Here is a 21,006-nt window from a genome sequence, read left to right as displayed (position 1 = left end):
CCTCAGTATAGACGTGTTAAGCTAAATGTGCCTGTGCATTCTATTTAAAGCAGCAAACCTACCTGGCAATGAGTTCCAATGCACTTTTCAAGATGGTTGAAGTTCCACACACCCGTGTCCGGGCCACTGCACAGAGTGAAACAGGGCTTGTATTATCACCTGGCAGAGTAATCATGCAAGAAAAGTTGGCTTTTGATTTAACTGTACTATACCATTACCTACAGTATGTACACAGCAAAATCCTCGGTGTTCATTTATCCATTTCTAACTTTGAGAGTGTACAAATGTAACCAAATCCATTTGGTTACATTTGTTCACTCTGAGAGTTAAATGAACATTGATGACTTCACCCCGTATATTGTGCAATTAAGATTTTAGCTCTAAGCAGAATAGGTATAATAAACACCAGCCTACACTACCAAAGTGGGAGAATGTTGCTCCAGTAAAGACCAAGGTTACAAAACGCATATAAAAGCTGACTAAGAATATTGCCCAATCCAAACCCAGCAAGAAAGACAGTTGTTTGACCCAGTGCGGTGTTTGGATGACTCAACTGATTAAAATTCCAGGCTTATTCAAAATATGAAACAGAAGTCCCACATTATTGCAAAATTGAATGCATGGTGTATTACTGATGTTGTTGCTGATATAAACAGGTGGTAGAAAGCAGCCATAACAGAACTGTAGCCTAATAGTGGGTGTGTGCCTGGTTTAAAGAGGGTGTGCACATTTTTAAGAAGATATTTTCACAATGACACATACTTTTGGTAACCAGTCTGCTCAGACGTCAGAGTGTCAGATAAATGAGGTTTGACTCAGTGCTTTACACTCACTTTGGGGTTTTCTCGTGAGTTGAGTGATTGCACGAGTCAACATCTATCATATCAGGCCGCTCTGCTTCGTTCTTGCACATGGCATTTCAGATTTCCCCCGTTTGGACCTGAAAACGGTTACAGGAGCAATTTATCTCCTCGGGTGCTGCTCTACGATGGGCTCAGAAGCCCTGCACTTGACACACATATGGAAACTGTGTGCACAGTGTCAACGGGGCAGCCCTGCCAGGTATGAATACTGGAGCATCAAGGGACCTTGGAGCCATGTGTCGACATGCATCGCACTGTTAGCTACATCGCCTGGTCATATTGGGGACAGGAAAGAAGTAGCGGAACAGAAGCACTCCAGATGTTCTTCATCAGTAGGCCACCAGGGAACTCTGTTACCCACAACACCTGGCTCACTGTGCAATAAGCTCGGAGGCATAGCACTGCCTGGCTATCGGAGTACTAGCAGTGGTGGAAGAAGTACTCAGATTCTTTACTCGAGTAAAAGTAACAATACCACAATATACTCTGTTACAAGTAAAAGTCCTGTATTCGAGTAATGGTGCAAAAGTATTGGCATTAAAAATATACTTACAGCATAAAATGTAAAAGTACAGCATGCAGAATGTCCTATGTCATAAATTTGTAAAAAAAAAAGTACAATAGCATATCTACAAGCTCATAACGCGTCGCATGTAGATCTCACGAATTGCGATGCAACGCATTTTGAGCTTGTATATCTGCTATTTTCATTTATTTCGTGCAACGCTCTTGTATGATGAAGTAGGGCATTAATTTACAAGGGAATAATATGGAGATACAAGGTTTCTGCTTGACAGCAACAATATTCACTCTACTATACAGTACAGTATAAGCATAGGCAGAAACCTATATGATAAGTCATGCAGTGGAACCAACCAATGTGATTCCCACAACATATACTGTATGTATAAAATAATTGGATCTCATCTCTGTGATCAAAGTGTCTGTGTAGATATTTGCAAATGTGGTCATATACAGTACAGCTTTGTGCCTCTTGAGCTTTATTAGTTTATCTGCACACATGGGTTTGAGTTGCTCCTCATTTTGCTGGGGGCTCCCTGGAACCCCCCCAAGGACCCCTGGGGGTCTCGGGCCCCAGTTTGAGAAAATGTCATAAGCACATTTTGGGGAAATAATCCTGCAAATCTGACTAAGATATTAACACAGTTAATTCAATGGAAGTCAACGAAGATGTCCTTAGTTTCAATGACATACTTAAATGCATGACATTCCAATGTCCCTCTAAGATGGACTTGGAGTTAAGCAATAGGTTCTGTCACTTACTTGAGTACTGTACTTACAGTAGGTAGAGTTTAGTTTTGGTCTGTACTTTACCAGAGTATTTGTAATTTTGGACACTTTCACTCCACTACTTTTCAAAGACAATTGTTGTACTTTTAACTCCACTACATTTCTCACATGAGCTTGTAGATCTGCTATTTTCACTATTATTTATGTTTTTGGAAGATTTCTGGAAAAGAAATTGGAAAATGTTTACATTTTAATATAGCAATGCATTGATATTAAAAAGAAAAATTTTGTAACTTTGTACTTTGAACACTCAAGTTATTTTAAAGGCATAAAGCAAGTAGACTACTCCAGTACTTTAACTCAAGTACAAATTTGACTGAGCAACTTTCACTAATGAGGCCTATTATGTGACCAGGAGTAGCCTACAGTATCTATAGAAGGCCTACTTTGACAGTCTACTGGGGTTGCATACAGTAGCTGTACTTTGTCCACCACTGGTTATGTCCTTAAGGGAGTTCAAATATTCCCCATTATTTTCTCAAATTGTTCTTATTATGTTTTGACACTTGCTTTGGCAATGTAAACATATGTTTTCTCATGCCAATAAAGCTCCTTTGAATAGAACTGAAATTCAACCTAGTGTGTTGCTCTCATGTTTGTTTAGGTTCAGGGAAGTGAGGGTGTGTAAAGTGGACATACAGCCAGGTGAGAGAAGAAGACAGATGTCACGCTCAATAATACCAATGTTAAAATCTCCTTGACCCTGGGGTTAGCAGAGAGCAACCCCAAATCGTTTCATATTTTCGTTGCTGGATCAATGGTAGCATAAATTTGGGCTCAATGACAAGAATAATTTAAAACAGATCTATAAACGATAGAATGCAATTCCCCCGTGGTGAAAGACGCATAACAATGTTCTAGATTGACAGGATGAATGTCCTAAAGCTTTTGCAAAGGGTTGGCGCGCGCATGGTGCGGAGCAGTAGGCCATGCCCTCTGTCATGGATATGCCTTTATCTGGTGGGTTCAAGTATGCTACATATCGAGAAATCGATCTTTTCTGAATTTTCCACCTTTTCTGCTCTGATCAGCAAGGATAGGGAGGACAAATTGTTTAACATACTTGAATAAATAATTCTCTCAACGCTGCGTTCCTCAACCACACCCCCACCCCCCACCCACCACCTCCTCCTCCTTCAGACTCCCCCTCCTCCTCCTTCAGACCCCTCCCCCCTCCCCCCTCCTCCTCCTCCTCCTCCTCCTCCTCCTCCTTCACTAAAGTGAGGGCTGCACTTCCAGAGAAGACAGTATAGTAGGCTATATGTAGGATTAGGCTATATATAGACAATTGTAGTCTTAAGATGCATTTTATTTTTATCAACTTAAAATTGCTGTTGTTATAAGCCTAGGCTACTACACATGTGAATAATATAGGCCTAAGCTTCAATTGTGATGTAGCCTATTTATTTTAGTTCCAATAAAATTATTTGATATAATACCAAATTAAATAAGACATGATGTGCACTGCACACACACCGAATCCCTCCATTTAAACCTGCACGCAGATGCCATTTCCCTGCTTAGAGGACAAGATTATTGGAGTTCACGCTAATACTGTTTTGCAAAGCATAAAAAAAGCCTCTCGCTGATAAATATTAATTTGAGCCTTCGTGATGTATTTGAAAATTCCAGCTAAAATGTCACCACATGGAACATTAATGTAATATTTCAAGGCCCTGAGAGCAATACTCATATTGATTGCGTTTATTTGACTCTGGGGAGGAGAAATAATTCTTCAATGTGGAGACACATCTGGTAGCCAAAGATGCGAAGCAGGGAATGAGAAAATGCAAAATAACAATAAAAATAATAGGGCTTGTATTTAAATGCATTATACCCCGGCATTGTTTTGATACCGATGACTTGATATAGCTCAGAAAAGACAGATGCACCCCAGTCTTTTACTGCTATCTTTGAAAGGTTTAATTTTCTATAAAATGTTTAATACCAGCAAGGAGAGAGCAGATCGCTTGAATTGAGCTATTCTCAGTCCCAGCTGCAGGTCTATTTATAAATGATTAGAATATGAAAAACAGTCACATTCAGGACTCTTGTCATCGACTGTCAAGAGACAGTCGATGACAAGAGTCCTGAATATGACTGTTTTTCATATTCTAATCATTTATAAATACAAACACTTCATCTTATAAATTAACCAGAGATAGGGATCGTATAGAGAACGGATGGATCCTGAAAGTGCCCTTTGTTATTAACAATATTGACTAACATTAGGTCAGGCGTCTGTCTGTCTTTGTGCAAATGAATTGTAATGTGAGTAACAGAGCCTTGACCCTGACTGAATGCGTCACCACGTGCGCAAGCCTTATTAATTGCATGAAATATTTAGGCGTTCGTGTATTTTTCAGCTATAGTATAGCCTATACCAGTGGTTCTCAACCTGTGGGTCGGGGGCCCCCTGGGGGTCCTCACATGATTTTGGGGGGTCCCCAGATGACAGTGAAGTGACAATTTAAGGACTTTTAAGGCCGTTTAATACCTAAAATAAAAGAAAAAGAAAAAAAGACCATTACTGCATCAAAAACAAACTATTCTATAAAAACTGGTCAAACATTGGCAAAATTGTCAAATAATATAGGACAGAGGCAAACTCTTTGAAAATAGACGATCTACAAGCTAACAGTTGCAAGGCGTTGTGCGCTTGTAGATCTGCTATTTTCACAATATTTATCTGTGGAACTGAGTAAAAAAAGTTTAATCCCTTAACTCCTACAATTCCAAATGCTTGTCAGGATGGGCGGTCCCCAGTTCAAATATGATTATTTTGCGGGGTCACAGCCTGAAAAGGTTGAGAACAACTGGCCTGTACTACTAGCTACTGTTTGACTTTGATCTTCCATAAAAGATACAGGCAGTCCAAAATCCAAGTGGCATAGCCTACACAAGTTGCCTAATTAAATGAGGATTTTTATTCACTTTTTAAACCTTTTTATTGCATATAGCCTACTGACGGTGAAGCGAATGGTGCATGTCCACTTATCTTAAGAATAGGAATGTGATTATATTGTAGGCTAATTGTAGTTGTGGCTTTCTTTACCTTCCCAAACAGTTGTGAATGAATGTCAGACCTATATGGAAAATCACCAATAATAGCCCATACCCACTGCCCCAAACAAAACTCCAGTGAATGTCTCGCCATAAGTTCATGAAAATGAACCTATTTTTCTTTGTTGAGTGACTGTCATTAAGACATCACCTAGGCCTATATAAATTCAGAATGATTACAAACTTTTCTCAAAAGTTTTCTCATTTTTGGAAAAGAAGCTTTGCTCTTCAGCCTGTAAAACAGTGCCTTGGATTTGGATAGAGCACGGCTAAAGCGCCCCCCACTGGCATGTTTCAGTACCCCACCTCTCATTTATTAGTCTGTGAACCTTTGCAAATATGTAACCACATTATCAACATTTTATTTGTCATTTTTCATATATGTTCAAATGTTTACATTAATAATGTAAATTATTATTATTATTATTATTAAAATGGTAAATGTTACATTTATAATGTTAGTAAAAGGTTGAGGAATGAGACCTAGGGCCTTTACAAGTTTTCCAAGCACCAAACCTAAAATTCAGTTAAATGATTATGAAAATGTATAATTGCCCCATATCATAGCACTGTAAATTTTCCATTACCCCTTCAGGTCTGGGTAAGCTTTACTGTGATGTTTCCTTGACTTGTTGTGATGATGAAATTAATCCAAAAAAGAGCTGTTTTCAAAATGCAAACATGCACCATGTTTGCTTCAACATGTATCAATCTGCAGTTGATACATATTTGCTTTGTTTTCATCATACTTTTGTGTTTGTGCAGTTTGAAATGTCAAGAGGTGACTTTAACGCCTGGGACAACCAGAAACCAGGAAGTTTTCTAAATAAACATCCAACCAAGGATATTCTAAATAATGGATTTAAGAAAACCCAAGACAACACCTTCAAAAAGCAAATACCTTTTACCGCCATCTGTAGTAGGCACCAGGGAAGTTGGTCTTTGTTGTGCAGCAGAGTGAGGAGGGAAATCATGGTTTTGGCGCAGACAACAATGTGAGCATTTAAATAAGAAATGGAATCCGGGCCCTACTGTTTACTTTATTTCTCAATTCCCACATCCCTTCATGAAAGGAACACAAAAAGGAGCAGAAAACAGAAACAGACAAGTCCTTTTTTTCAGGTGTAAAGGGATAAATACCTCAGGAAATGTCAAGTTTCAAACCATACGGGCAGGAGGGAGCAGAGGCACAAGGCATGCCTATGAAAACAGAGCAGTCACTAACATATGTGATAGTTATCAAAATGCTCTGGTGTACAGGATGAAAAGACTTTTCCCTCTCCCTCTTTTCATACACGTGCATGCACACATACACATTCAGAATGATATGCACAGACACTCTCTTTCTCCCTCACACATACACTATACTCACACAATACTTCTTGTCTGCCATGCAAATATGGAAAGAATTATTAAAAATTGTTAATTTAGTAAGAGTTACAGACTCACCAACAAACTCCTCGCTCATCCTGAACTGCATATATTACATAAAACAGAGCTATGTTCAGCGTAGGCAGGTCAGCCAGGCATTAAGCCGAGGAACAGTGGCATTAGTAAAGTAGCTACACAGTGGCAGGTGATTTAATGGCTGTCACAGCAGCAATAGAAGTGTAGGGAGACAGGATTCCTGTCAAAGCTAATATTTGTGATGAATCACTGTCAAGCGAGGGGTAAATGTAACACTAATAGACAAGGAGAGATCTACTGTTAGCTGGTTTCATTAATGAGCATATTCTTCCGGAGAGGTGGTGTCATATGCGTGCCAGTAACATATAGGAAGGAGAAAAGAGAGGGAGGTTTATATTGGAGAGAGTGAGAGACCCACAGCCATTGTGTGATTAAGTAAGGATTAAGGACTAAGTAAAGAACGTATACATTCTATGTTCATATGACGTATAATGCTGCTTAGACCAGTGGTTCTCAAACATTTTCATGTCAAGGACCCTCAAATTGATATGTATTTGGCCGTGGACACCCATCTGAAAAGAGGAGATTTGTGTTGCTAAAAATGTGCCAAATTATTCAAAATCTTTCCATTCTTTTTTTTTTTTCAGAAATAGGAGATCTACAAGCTCACAACACATCGACGTGTTGTCAGCTTGTAGATCGGCTATTTTCATATAAAATAGGGTTAAAGTGGTTAAACTGATTTGGATTCTAATTATATTAAAAGGACCCCTGGGCCCTGGCTAATAAACCTTATATGCCTTAATACATTATAATTGCCCTCTATAACTAATATAAAAAAATAAAAACACCTTAAATATTTTATTTAGAACATTTTAGAAATAGTTCATCTTTTACTCAAGGGGGACAACGCCAGTCGCAAGTAGATGATGTCATTTGTCTATGTGTGGTACAGCCCTATGGAATGTATGGACTGCATGTGCTAACTAAAAAACAACTTGATACTTCCTAAGGTTAATATGAGCAAAATATTTTAAATACGTTTTTATTAGCAAATGCATTCCATAGGGCTGTACCACACATCATGAACTTGCGACAGGCGTTGTCCCCCTTGAGTAAAAAACGATTTCAAAATAAATACAATATTTAAGTTTTTTTTACAATTTTAGTTATAGAGGGCAATCATAATGTATTAAGGGTTACTATATCCACAAGTTTCCTAGGGCGTTGTGGGCATCACTTCCTGTCGATTTGATCCAATCAAATCCAATCAAATCCAATGACATCCAATGAAATCGACAGGAAGTGATGCTCACACCACCCTAGCTGTCCTTTTCAAAAATTTAGCTGGGGATCCCCTGGAACCCGTCAAGGACCCCTGAGGGTCCCCGGACCTAACTTTGAGAACCACTGACTTAGACACACCAGAATCAGGGGTTTATAGTAACCCCTGACTCTGGTGTGTCTAAGACTCTAAGCCTACATATATACACCAGGTACTGGTCACACTGGATATTTCAGAGAAGAAGAAATGTTGATTTTCGTGTTTAGAGTAGTCTTTCTGAAACCTCTTTTTGATGTGTATGTCAGTTCTCGGTTCTCTTTCGAACACATGAACCCTTTCAGCGAAAAGAGCCAATCTACAAGCTCATGTTTTTTGAGCTTGTAGATCAGCAATTTTTGTTGACGAGATTTGGTGTTGAGGAAAGAAAGGAGGGGGCATATAGACCCCTTGGGGACTCCATTCAATCAAGTACATGGGTTAAGTGGTTAAAGGTAGTCTGTTTTAATTCGGGTGTTATAGTCAACACCCAATGCAGGGACAGGTCAAAGTAGCTGTGGCTGAGAACCCATCAGTTTAAACAGCTCCCATGGTCAGAAAGGAGTAGAAGATGATTGTTTTCCTGCACTAAGGACCTGCACTCAGACACAAGTTTGTCGTATTTGACAAAGAAAGGCAGATGTAACATGACTAGACTATCACTTTAAGTAAAATTTTTACACAGACAGATTTTCTATGCTCAACAATATTCCAACCAATAGAGCAAGAAACATGGTGATTCAGAAGTCATTCCTCATGCTAAATTTCCACCCTTCCTCTTTCCAGCAGCTTTAGCTGAACCATAGAGTCTGACGGTGATCATATTTCATTTTCGAGTATTGATGCCAATGTAGATTTACAAATGTGCCTATAAAAACCAGGGACCACAAAAAAGGACAAGTCAATGATCTCACAATTACTTAGTCCCCTTGGCCGTTCACCCACGCTTTGAAGTCTATTTTGTGAACCAAGCATGCCTTCCTCCATTGAGACGAAACGTGCCAAGACCACATGATGTTACTCAATCCATTGAGTATTCACAATTACAATGCGGTCCATTGCATTTGCCTGAGCCAAAAGAAAAAAAGAAAAAGTCCCAAAGCCTATCAAAGTCTGATAGCCTAATTTGTCTGGTTGGGGGTCTCACTCAATCGCCGGCATCCAACTAACACACCGTGCTCTCTCGCCTTCCACCCCCAACATATTCAGCCCAAGCCCTCAATTGCTTGTTTAACTTGACACATAATTACTGTGGAAATATTTGTGTATTTTGTACGAGTGCCACAGTCTGCATTGCAACCGACTGCCAAGTCCTCACAGCTCCCACTGCAGCTATCGCAGCCAGAATCCCTGATTAAAACAAGATGCTTTCATTTGGGCCAGCTTTGGAAGAAATCACTCCCAGAGTCGGGTCTCTCCTTGCCAAACCCTACTGAAATAGGTTGTTTGCCGTGTGTATCTAAGACCGACACATCTACAATCTACCAGTTTTTATCCCACTGAATTAACCCTAATTCATCAAAAATATTGATAAAGGCTATTCAATAACTCTTTGTTAGGTTTTGAGATATAGTAGAGATGTTGGGATTCAATGAGCTGTAGAGAAATGACACAGCTTAGGCAGGGACAGTGCCATTCAGGTTAACTAGCGATATTGCTCAAACAGGATTGCTTGATATTTAGTGACAGATGCAATTAATGAAAGAAATGCCAGGTGAACTTTAGAATCTGTAGTGACAGACTGTGATGTCACACTCATGTGTGAGGGACGAGGCTATGATTGGATGCTTGAGAAGGCTGGCTCCAGTGCCAAACAATCAACTTTGACTTGCAGGGAAAATAGGGAAGCTCCAGAGAGTCAACTTTGGTTTGGTCTTTGACCAAGCCATTAAACGTGGAGATACACCATGTTCTTAATATACTGTACATAATGGAATTCAAATGATTTAATATGAATGAATGATACAATAGTTAAATTCTGATTATGAAATAGGATATAAACAATCAAATCATGTGGATCTCTGGATCCACATGGGAACGCATGGTTCCAATGTTGATCTCAGACTTCATGTGGTCAGCTTGTTACGTCAGTCATCTATGAGGTCAGTCGTCTAACATATCTATGACGCATGACTCCACATTTAGGCAAGGTTTAAGGCTGATCAGAGTCCCAACGAATTGCATTATAAGATTAAAGTTAAATATTCCAAAAAGTATAAACCACATGTGAAATAAATTAGCAGATGTTATTCTGTGGCCTATTTAGCACTGATTGGTTGTGAGATTACCTCTGGACAGACAAACAGACAGACACACAGACTAGCTATAGCTTGACTCCTACACCGTAAAAAGATTAACTAGAAAAAGTGCTCCTCGAAGCACAGGTCTCCGCCAGGTCAGTTAGGCTATTGTGGGCCAGCAACGTTCGGAATTCACCAATCAGGATGGAACAGGAAAAATAGGACGGATCCGTCTTTATCACTTGACTATAAAGATAATGTGTACCAATTTGCGTGATGTTTGGACAAGATTTGTAGGAGTAATATAAAGAAAAATGTTTTGCAAAAAATGGCCTCCTGGTGGCGCTATAATAGGGCAATGTTATAAGGGTGGCATTTGTTCCTCAATGTAGTGCGAATGTGAGTGCAAAGTTTCACCACAATCGGACGCTGCATTCATGATTTGCGGCATTTTGTTCAAAACGGGCCACTTCTGCAAACTTTAGATGTCAATCTTAGCCAATCAGGATGGAATATTAAAAATCTAACAGATCCGTCTTGATCACATGACTATAGAGATCATGTGTACCGTATTTACGCGCAATTTGGATAAAATCTGAAGGATTAATATAAAAAGAATGTTTTACATAAATCGGCCTCCAGGTGGCGCTATAAATGGCAGATGTGAAAAATGTAGGGCAAAGGTTGTTCCTTGGCCTCTAGGGAGTGCATACCAAGTTTTACACAGATCAGTGCAGTTATAGGTATAAACGTGAATTGGCCTGTTATAGCGCCACCATGAGGCTGATTTGAAAAATGTCTTCGCATTTCTTCCTCGGCCTAGTGGGAATGTGCGTGCAAAATGTCACGGAAATTGCACGCTGCGTTCATGATTTGAGGCATTTTGTTCAAAACAAAGAACTCCTCCAAACTTTGGAAGCCAATCTTAGCCAATCAGGATGGAATATGAAAAATCTGAAAGACCTGTTTCGTTTAATGACTATAGAGATCATATGTACCGATTTGCGTGATGTTTGGACAAAATCTGTAGAAGTACTGTCAAAAAAAATTATTTGCACAAATCGGCTTCCTGGTGGCGCTATGACAGGCCCATGTAAAAATGGGCAGAGGTTCTGCTCTGGCATCCAGGGAGTGTGTGTGCACAGTTTCGCTGCGATCAAGCCAACGGTGCCGGAGATTAACTGTCCACAGACAGAATCACACGTACGTACGTACGGACGGACGGACAGGGTGCAAAACATAGTCTCGGCCATAACTTTCGGCCTGGCGGAGACAAATATGTTTTACAGTTTAGTAGTTGACCAGGGTTAACCAGATACAGTACCTGGCAAAATGCCAGTAAATGAGCCAGCTGTCAGTGCCTGAAATTCTGCAAATATATATTGCAACAAATTAGGGTGCACAATTAAATTCTTTATTTGCTGTTTGAAGTTGGTTCCGATGCTTTATATATACAGAGAGATCTCATCAAAATGTAGCTGTTCCTTAACATGAACATTCAGCACCAAGAAGCAAAGCAAAGCGAAACGGATCACTTCAGTCAGCGCTAGGGCCACTTATTATCATTATTCGTTTTCCAAAACCCTGCCACTGATTTGTCAAGCTGCGAATGATAATGAAGTTGTCTAGTTAATGAAGGGCTGAAGATGCAGGTTTTCACAATCATGATCTTCTATACAGGCCTTATGAATATTTAAGGATCATAATTCTGTATATAATTGTGCACCAAAGCTTGGAATCTCTATAGACTTCGCAAATAAAGTATGTAATGGAAGAGACAGACCCAGCAATATTCCATTAATCATTGAAATTAATTAACTGGTGAATATACAGGATGTTACACTTATGGTATCCACAGGGAGCAGTGAACAAGGAAATGTAGGGAACAGTGGGTACACAGAATTCTGAGAATTCTGCACGTGAAATGCATCGTTGAGACTTGTGCACACTTTAAAGAGTTTGTTTATGTGGTTTGATGCATATAACCTGAGGCAAAACATACCATTAGATTGTTTTTCATTCCAACGAGACAATGACATGTTTTTTAACGTACTTTACATGCATGTTTTGCATATAGGAAAAATATTCAAGCCTGCAATGTGCAGGTTTGGAATACCAAAACAAGCTTTATTGCATTTGGCTTGACACTGAAGTAAAATATCTGATTGTACCTTTATATCACACTGGTAGATCCCATTTCCTTTTAGATCACAAGAGGTGCATAGTTTTGAGGCACACATCAGGTCTAGCAATCAGGAAGTAAATGCTACATTGTATCCCAAATCCTTCCCGGTGGCTGTTCCCAGAACAGCTTTGTGAGTAGACCTGAGCGGATTTGAGTGTCATGGTGGAAATCTTCAGTCAAATAAAACAAAGTGGGGCTGCATCGATGCTCTGTCTTGTTTTATATGATGGCTTGAAATAAATGAACTTTAAATGGAACCTTGGCAGGGACGTGGGCTATTGATCGATCGAAGCAGGAGCTGAAGTTTAAGGGCACAGCTTTCCCGGGGGCTGGGGCTGTAACTGGAGTAATGAAATTGATTAGGCCAAGGGAGGGTGACAAGCCAGCAGAGTCAAGCCCTTGATGTAAGGAAACAAGAGTGCCATCTAATTGGGGTGTAATATGGGTCTTTAGAGGACATTAAACACACAAGTGTCGGGAAGGCAAGCCACTTCACTGGACGGGCCGATTGGGTTGTTATTACTTTGTAATTATTCATTCAGCTGATTGCATTATGGCAGTCCAAGACAAGAGTCCAGCCAAGGGTCAGCTTACCCAAATTGTGATAGGACCATTTAAAGCAAAGTCAAGTTCCACCACTCCTTCCATAATGATGTCTCTTAATAAAGGGCTTGAGAGCGAAAATAGACTCTCTTAGTGCAATGTTTTCCTGACCAATGACAAATCATAATCAGTGCTAACCAATGTCAAATGCCAGTTTGTCTCCCCCTTACGAACTTTACTGAGTTACAGTAGGCCTTGGGATTGGCGTGAACTTAAATGTAACTCTCATTGGGATCATGGGGAGTGCAGTGTCCCCCGTCCCCCCCCCTATCAACAGGGGCCCTTGTCCAGCATGGTGGCATTTATCTCCTGGCCTGAACTGTCTCACTCAACTGGATGGCCAGAAGTGACGGTGCATTACAAGCACTTAGTGCAGTGATATCAAGGTTCACCTCCGATTTCCAATCTCGGGCCAGAATAGGGGGCTGGGAGGCCGTCATTAAAAAGCCATTACAAGCCCATATTTCATATACTAGTCTCTCCTATGTTTCAAGGTGTTAAAAGCTCAATGTATATTTCCTCTATATTTAAGCGGCAGGACAACGGAGCAGCACATGGCATCTCACTAGCGGCCATTGACCTTGGCCTAGCCAGCCTTCATTAGCTTTTAGACACTTATCAGTCATAACTGGGTTTGTCCTCTCCGCAACGCTTCCTCCTTCACTTCACTTAGGCTGGCAAATAATGGCTGAAATCCATTTATCTGCCATTTCCAACAAGTGCGTGACATTAACAAATTATCTACTTTTCACTAAGTATGACCAAGGTACCCTCTAAAGGATTCCACCACTCTACTGGCCAAGGTCGGACCTTTTTTTAAACTGTTCTTTTTTTCCTCTTCTTTTGTTCACCTGAGCTACTTTCTTTCCCACTCATCTTTAAATATTCATCCTGCCTTTGTATGCCGAGCTACTGTAGGGGTTTATGAGCACTTTCAGCTATATTTCTCCAAACACCCATCTTTATTTGGTTTTGATTATTTATGCCCCACTCCGACTTTATAACTCACATCCCTAGGAAAACATTGATCCAAGAGGCAAATGAATCTAATTAGGACCCCTTTCCTCTGTGCTGGATATTGACTTGTTTTGAAAGGTGCCTCTCCATTTCAAGTGAATGTCTCTGGAATGTTCACTCCCAATCTCTTTAAGGAAAACGTTTGACTGCTGATGATAGAAGAGAGATATGTCACTGCATAAATGCAATGCTGTATAGATCTATAGCAGAACCCAGTGCTTCATAATGTATTATGGGAAATGCACAAAGGATTAGATCAATGTATCAATGCGGCTAGCATTACAGTTACTACCTGTATGTTATGCACTGAGTCACTCCCATTGATTGACCAGTTGTTCCTGCAGTAGTTAACCACTTATTTAGTTATACCCTATTTTATACTTTGTCATACCATAGTGTCGTGCTGTGAAAATAGCAGATCTACAAGCTCACAGCACATTGCATCGTGGCGTGTTGTGAGCTGTTGACCTATTTCTGATCATTTTGGGGGGAAAAAATAATGAGATGTTTAGCCTACACATAATGACATGCCCAATATAGGGATGCCAGGATTAATGTGTTTAAGGGTCTTGCTCTGAAACCTTTCCAATCTGAGCCAAAAGAGATGGTTAGTCTCTGCACTTTGTTCTTAGAGGGTAGGTACCATGTTCAGCCCAGGCTACCAGCCTCAGTCTGACAATCAGGGACAGCCCAGGAAAGTGATGATGTTCCATTAGTCAAGAATCATCTCAGCTAAAAATAATCTTTGTTCTTGACACAGAAAACTTGTGTTCCATCTCGATCAGCGAGGAAATGGGGCCTGGCGAAGCATGCGTCGTCTCGCATTTGTCTTGGGTCCCTGTCCCTAGGCACCAGTGCTTGTTCACAGCATTACGCTGCTGGCTTTTGATGTAAAGCCTCTTCATTTAAGCCATTTCGCACAAATCCAATTCTAAAATATTCCACTGCATCCCATGTAGTTTATTTCTATTTAAAATGGTCATGATTATTTTATTTTGTAACATTAATGGAAGTACATTTGGAGACAGAGAGGAGGGGGGTGGGGGGGCATTTGCAATTCATATTCCCCTGCATGATTACATTAAGAGTATGCTCTGTCATATTTGATTAATGCATCTTGTTTTCCTTAAAACGGGATTAAAATATCAAAACTGACAGAAATGAGGCTATTACAAAGAATGATAAATATTTAATCATCTACTCATGGAAAAATTAAGTGTTGCTCAGAAATGTAGAGATCAAGATTTTTGCACCATTTGTAATCAGTGTGAAAAAGCAAGCTGGGCCGCTTTGTTTTAAGGCACTTTGCAGGAGCACAGACACAATCAACATGAAAGGTTTCCAAGCCAGGCTTTTATGTTATGAATCTGGTATGAAAAGCATTATTGACCACTGTTGCCAGCTATACATGTTGCACCATAGTGTATGAGGCATTTAGACTAAATTGTCCACTTTCTGCTATTTTCAACAGTATTTAAATGCATCAATGGCTCTTTCTGTTCATTTTAAGAAATAGTTGAGCAACAACATTTCTGAGTGCATTTGTAAAGTACTTCCTCAGTGGATTTGGATATCACTTAAATCTTCTTATAATTTACACAGGCAATCATAAAGTTTAATGCCCACTCCTTAATTTCAACAGGTTAAAGTAAGTGCAAATGAAAACATAAATAATGGAGAAATACAGGCTTAAATACAGGTATTGCCAAGACTGTTGTAAAAAGCTCTTTAGCTGTCAGCTTCTTATGAGGACATTGTACGTCATCAATTGTACCATTAGATGTATCCTGTGCAACAAATTCTGAAATACAGTTTCAGGAAATGTTGTCCATTAATCTCGCGCGGAGAGATATTATTCACGGCGCCGAAAGAGAAACGCTCCATTCATTGAGATATTTAACCTTGTGAAAATAGCCCAGAAAAGCAGCCCAAGCTCCTTAGTCAATGTCAATAGCCATTTTTGGAACAAAGTGAAAGTGTACAGAAATAAGCGTGGGCCTTCCAATTCCGCTGTCAGCCATTTAGCCTGACCGTGGGTGACTGTGAATTAAAAAGAGGGGCCTTTATGTGCGACCCTGCAGCACAAAAGGCTACATCCATAACTTATAGAGACAGGGAGGCCATTAGCCGCCACTGTCGGGCCACCTTTACATAATATGGTGTGGACTAATCACTGAGTCACACTGCACTAGGTTTACTGTATATATCTCCATCCCATCCATATGCAGGAGATACCAGGAGAGTTTGACAGAAGGTAACAAACTGCACAGGGTCACAGAGGCATTTGGTTGTTGTTACCTCCTTGATAACCTTTTTTCTATTGATGACATTCTCTGTTAATCCTGGGCTAGCTTTTATCATAATATGGGATCTATTGACCGTGTTTGTGTCTGTGTCTGTGTCTGCGTGCTTGTGTGTGTGCGTGTGTGTGTGTGTGTGTGTGTGTGTGTGTGTGTGTGTGTGTGTGTGTGTGTGTGTGTGTGTGTGTGTGTGTGTGTGTGTGTGAATAGGAGCCTGTTTCTTCAAACAAATCGCATCCATATGGTTGATCTGTATGATGCTGGGACAAATAAAAATGTCTCTGAAAAGCCAGTTATTAATGCTGAAGAGGGGCTTTTTTGGAGGGCAAGTGAAGACAACAAAGAGCAATCGGGGGAACAAGAACCACATGGGCTGGGGGATGATGATGATGATGCGTACAAAGGAAGTTCCAGCAACAAACCATTATCAGCTGTCATTATAGGAAGAGTGTGAACCCCAGATGAGCTGGAGCTTGTCCCTGGTTGAAATCAACTAGCCCATGGCCATACACGCACAAATCCTCACACAGTGGTGGAAAAAAGTATAAATACTCTCAAGTATTCAAAAGTACAAATTACGAAGTAAATTTTTTTAAATATATATATCAATGCATTGCTGTATTGAAAATGTCAGATCTACAAGCTCACAAGTTCTGCTATTTTCACTATATTTGAAATAGGGCTAAAGTGGTTCATCCATAACATATTTTTGTAAGTTTTGGCCCCAAGAGTCCCTTCCTAGAAATGAGTCAAAAGTACAATATTTCAATTTGAAATGTAGCACTACAAGTAAATGTACTTAACTACTGTCCACCGCTGATCCTCAGTGTTCATTTAACTTGTGTACAATCGTAAGCGTGCACAAATGTGTGTACAAAATGTAACCAAATGGAGTTAAAATGGATACATTAACACTTTTGGATACATTTTACTGTGTATGCCTCCCCATCCGCTAGTTTATGTATTTGCACAATGCCAAAACTTTACAACCAAAAAAATTGTTTTATAAAATGATTTAGTTCAAATGATTGAAGAAAAATAAACAAATAAACAAACAAAGGAAACGAAGAAGCAAAAAATACACAGATTGTCCTGTTGTGTCAGTGGTATCTACCGTCTATTGTTTGACTCTATAGTCATGCAGTATAGATGTTGCCATTTATCCAATGAAATTACACACACGTGTATCTGATTGTGATTTTCTAAACCACTCATCGTTGCAATATGTTCGCTAATTGTACAGAAATCAGGTAAATGATACCATGTGTTGTGTTTTTAAAAGGATTTGCAAAGCATTTGGACTGACTGCTCTTCATATTACCTTAATGCCTCCCAAAAGGGCAAAGCCAAAGTATGAATTATTGATAGACATCACATGGATCGCACACTGTGGCTCCACACGCCTATTAGATGGTTTTGTTCATTCGTTTACACTAGCTTGGACTGCTGCCTTGAACTACGCATCACTTTTCTTCTATTACTTTTATCCATTAGCTGTTAACAATAACTGACTTTATGCCGGCTGCTGAGTTTCCAGCAAACAATGAAAACAAAGCCGCATTGTTGGGGATCGTTTGCATGGTTTGTGGTGTGCCTGAGATCATAGATTACTGCCTTGTAATTTGACCTTTGACATCTCTGTTTAGCCTCTTTGTTGTCTAGTTCATTTAGCCTTCTCTCAATTTCAACTGGGACAGTTGAAGAAGGGGAATAGAACACTTTCTTTTGAAACGATAGTGGGAGAGGATAATTGAGAAGTTTAAAAACAGAAATCTAATTGCATGAATCCCCCCTGGGACTAATATTGAACTATCTTATAAAAGGTCCACAATATCCCGCCAATGATTTATTACAGAATTCCAGTCATTTTCAATACATTATAGTTTCCAAATTGTGTTTAAATTGAGTGTAGAGGAGAAGAAGCCATTAGGAGATGCAGAAATGAAGATTATATTTAAATATTCATGCACTCGGTACCTTATTATTGAATCTGTACACTAACAAAATCAATATTAAGTGCAGTTTGACATAAATTTATTTATGAATTTCGACTTTCTAAGTACTGGCGTTTTTTCACTCAAAAAGGGACGAGTATAATGCTGTAATGATATCAAAACAGAGTGTCAGGGTGCATTAGGCAGGGAGTTTATGAACCCGCACATAAAAACTCGGGAGTGTCCCTGTAGAAATGCTTACTGGGCAGAAATGTCGCTTTTTACAAACATCAGTCATTTACAGGCCTGTATCACAGGGGCGCTCCTTGGCTGTGGGTGATAGTTAGAGAAAGATGCAGTCATCTTGTTTGTCCAAATGAAATCTTCACAATAAGCCAAGTTGTATTAAGGCTCTGGAGCTGGGCTGTGTAACATTTAATTAAAATGGATGTCTTTCTTTGTGCCTCACCTGTCTCACTAACTCTTGTTCTTTTTTTCAGGCCTTGTTCTTGTTGAGACACCAACACACCAGCTCCCATGAGATGGGGTTAGAGTAGATTTGAAGATTGTCCGGTTTAAAAAATACCAAGTGTTTGGAACTCCTTTGTAGAAAGCTTAATGGATAAATGTAAAAAATTAAAAGATTTTAATTAATCAATGAATGAATAAATTAATAATAATAATAATAATAAAGTAGGTTTGAAAGGGTTTGCATTTGCAACATGCATACTGTGTTACTTTTGTACGTGAATAGTAAAAATTCTCATTCATATCACACATGCTTTACAGACTGTAAACATCTTGGAATCCTCTTAAAGTGTGACTCATTTACATACGTTTTTAAAAGAGTTTTTTTTGTCCTTTGTTTATAGAAAAGCGAGCAAAGTTAAAAGGCTCTTTATTGGAGAAGCCACATCTCTGGACACAAGATGAAGCCATAAAATCGGGAGGAAATGGAAAAGCAAAGCATCAATCTGAAGTAAGAGGGGGAAGCCATAAATCAGGAAATCACAGCCCTCAGCCCCGCCTTTAAAATCATTTAAACAGATTCAAAAAGCTTGATTCTGCTGGAGTCTGTCTGTAAGCGCCCTTATAAAGCCTTTATGTGTCCTACACGCAGGGAATAAAACAATGAAACCTCATTGAGAGACAGGAGACCGGTGTCCTGTTCGTATGGACAGGATGCTTTAAACATTGGTATCGGTATTAGGATCACAGAGCGGAGATTGTTAAGCAAGGATCAAGGAGGTTGTCCATCCAAAGGTTTCATCTAATATGTTTTAAAGAGCTTTTCAGGTCTCTGGTACAAAACTTGTGGTCCATTTTTGCACAATGATTTATGTGTCTTTATCGGATGCCAAGTGCACTGCATTCACAGACTTCTGATCAATGTAAAATACATTTTATTATCTTTGGATACAAAAGCTGTATATATTTTATACAACCAATATCCCCTGAGTGATAATACAACCCATCACTATCTGTGCGCAGAAAGGTCCCTCCAAAAGGTACAGAGAGTCTAAAGGCGACTCCTTGCTGCTCAGACAACTCGACTAAAGTGCTAAGTTTGAACCGACTGATATTTCCTGTAATCTGCAATCTTGCGATGAGAGATCTTGTGTGAAATGTTGACAGTAATCAGCCAGTAGTGTTCAAGATATCTCGTTTCTGTGTTTTCGACAATGAACAAACAGACAGACAGACAGACAGACAGACAGACAGACAGACAGACAGACAGACAGACAGACAGACAGACAGACAGACAGACAGACAGACAGACAGACAGACAGAGTCACCCAATGCAGAATTCACATCATGACCGGTATTCCGCTTCTGCCTTCTGAGAAATCAGCATAGTTCCATTGGCGAGTAGCCACCTTGCTGTGGCAGGAGGCAGAGCCAGCCAAAAGTGGTGCAAAAAAGTTGAGGATTTATTTTTTCTATTAGGTTTGTGGCGACACAAAGCAGCAACCAACCAGAAGCGTGCTGTGGTCTGAATTAGGCGTGGATTAGGTGTACACGCAAAAATGCTTAGAAGGAAAATACTATTGCTGTTGGTATAAATTTGGGGTTAGAGCCCCACTGTTACATGGGCTAGCTACATGATCAACAATAGGAAATCATCAATGTTATTTATGTTTCCTGTATCATGAACACCTGCACCTGATTATAACCCAAACCTGCAACTGATTACAACACAAACAGGGCAGCACAGCGCGGCACTCACACACATGGCACGCACACTGCAATGTGCCACTTTTAAACAAACACACAGGAAGGCAAAGAGCAAATGGCCACACATGCATGACGGATGACGCACACGCTCTCGTGCACACACACACACACACACACACACACACACACACACACACACACACACACACACACACACACACACACACACACACACACACACACACACACACACACACACACACACACACACACACACACACACACACACACACACACACACACGCCATAGCAGCAGCCTGCCGTTTCGATATTTCATATGCAGTATTTGCCACATAATACTAAGAAATACATAAACCAACTCCATACCGTGAAGCCATGGATGTTGCCCATCCATTCACTTATGTATCATGGACACATACTGTACGTATGTTTGTGTACTGAAATAGTCTTCCACTACAAGTGACTGCTTCTGCCTTAAATGGAAGTAGTTAATCCTCTAGTAGTTCATATAGCTCAATGAAACAAATGTATCAAAGGCACCGCTTACTTCACACTGGCTGTGATTT

General features: G+C 39.9%; 1 protein-coding gene across 1 annotated transcript in view; it reads right to left on the bottom strand.

Moving 5' to 3' along the window:
* ciroz (ciliated left-right organizer protein containing ZP-N domains) overlaps positions 1-21,006 on the bottom strand; it is a 43,121-nt gene that overhangs the window by 2,748 nt on the left and 19,367 nt on the right. The window contains exon 10 of the mRNA XM_080444743.1: positions 63-126. Within this exon, the coding sequence (XP_080300869.1) occupies positions 63-126 (64 nt within the window). The remainder of the gene's footprint in view (positions 1-62; positions 127-21,006) is intronic.

The sequence above is a fragment of the Gymnoscopelus braueri genome (genome assembly GCF_963280865.1).
Source record: "Gymnoscopelus braueri genome assembly, chromosome: 12".
Classification (NCBI taxonomy): domain Eukaryota; kingdom Metazoa; phylum Chordata; class Actinopteri; order Myctophiformes; family Myctophidae; genus Gymnoscopelus; species Gymnoscopelus braueri.
The sequence above is the reverse complement of the archived record's forward strand: the minus strand, read 5'-3'. Positions and strand labels throughout refer to the sequence as shown.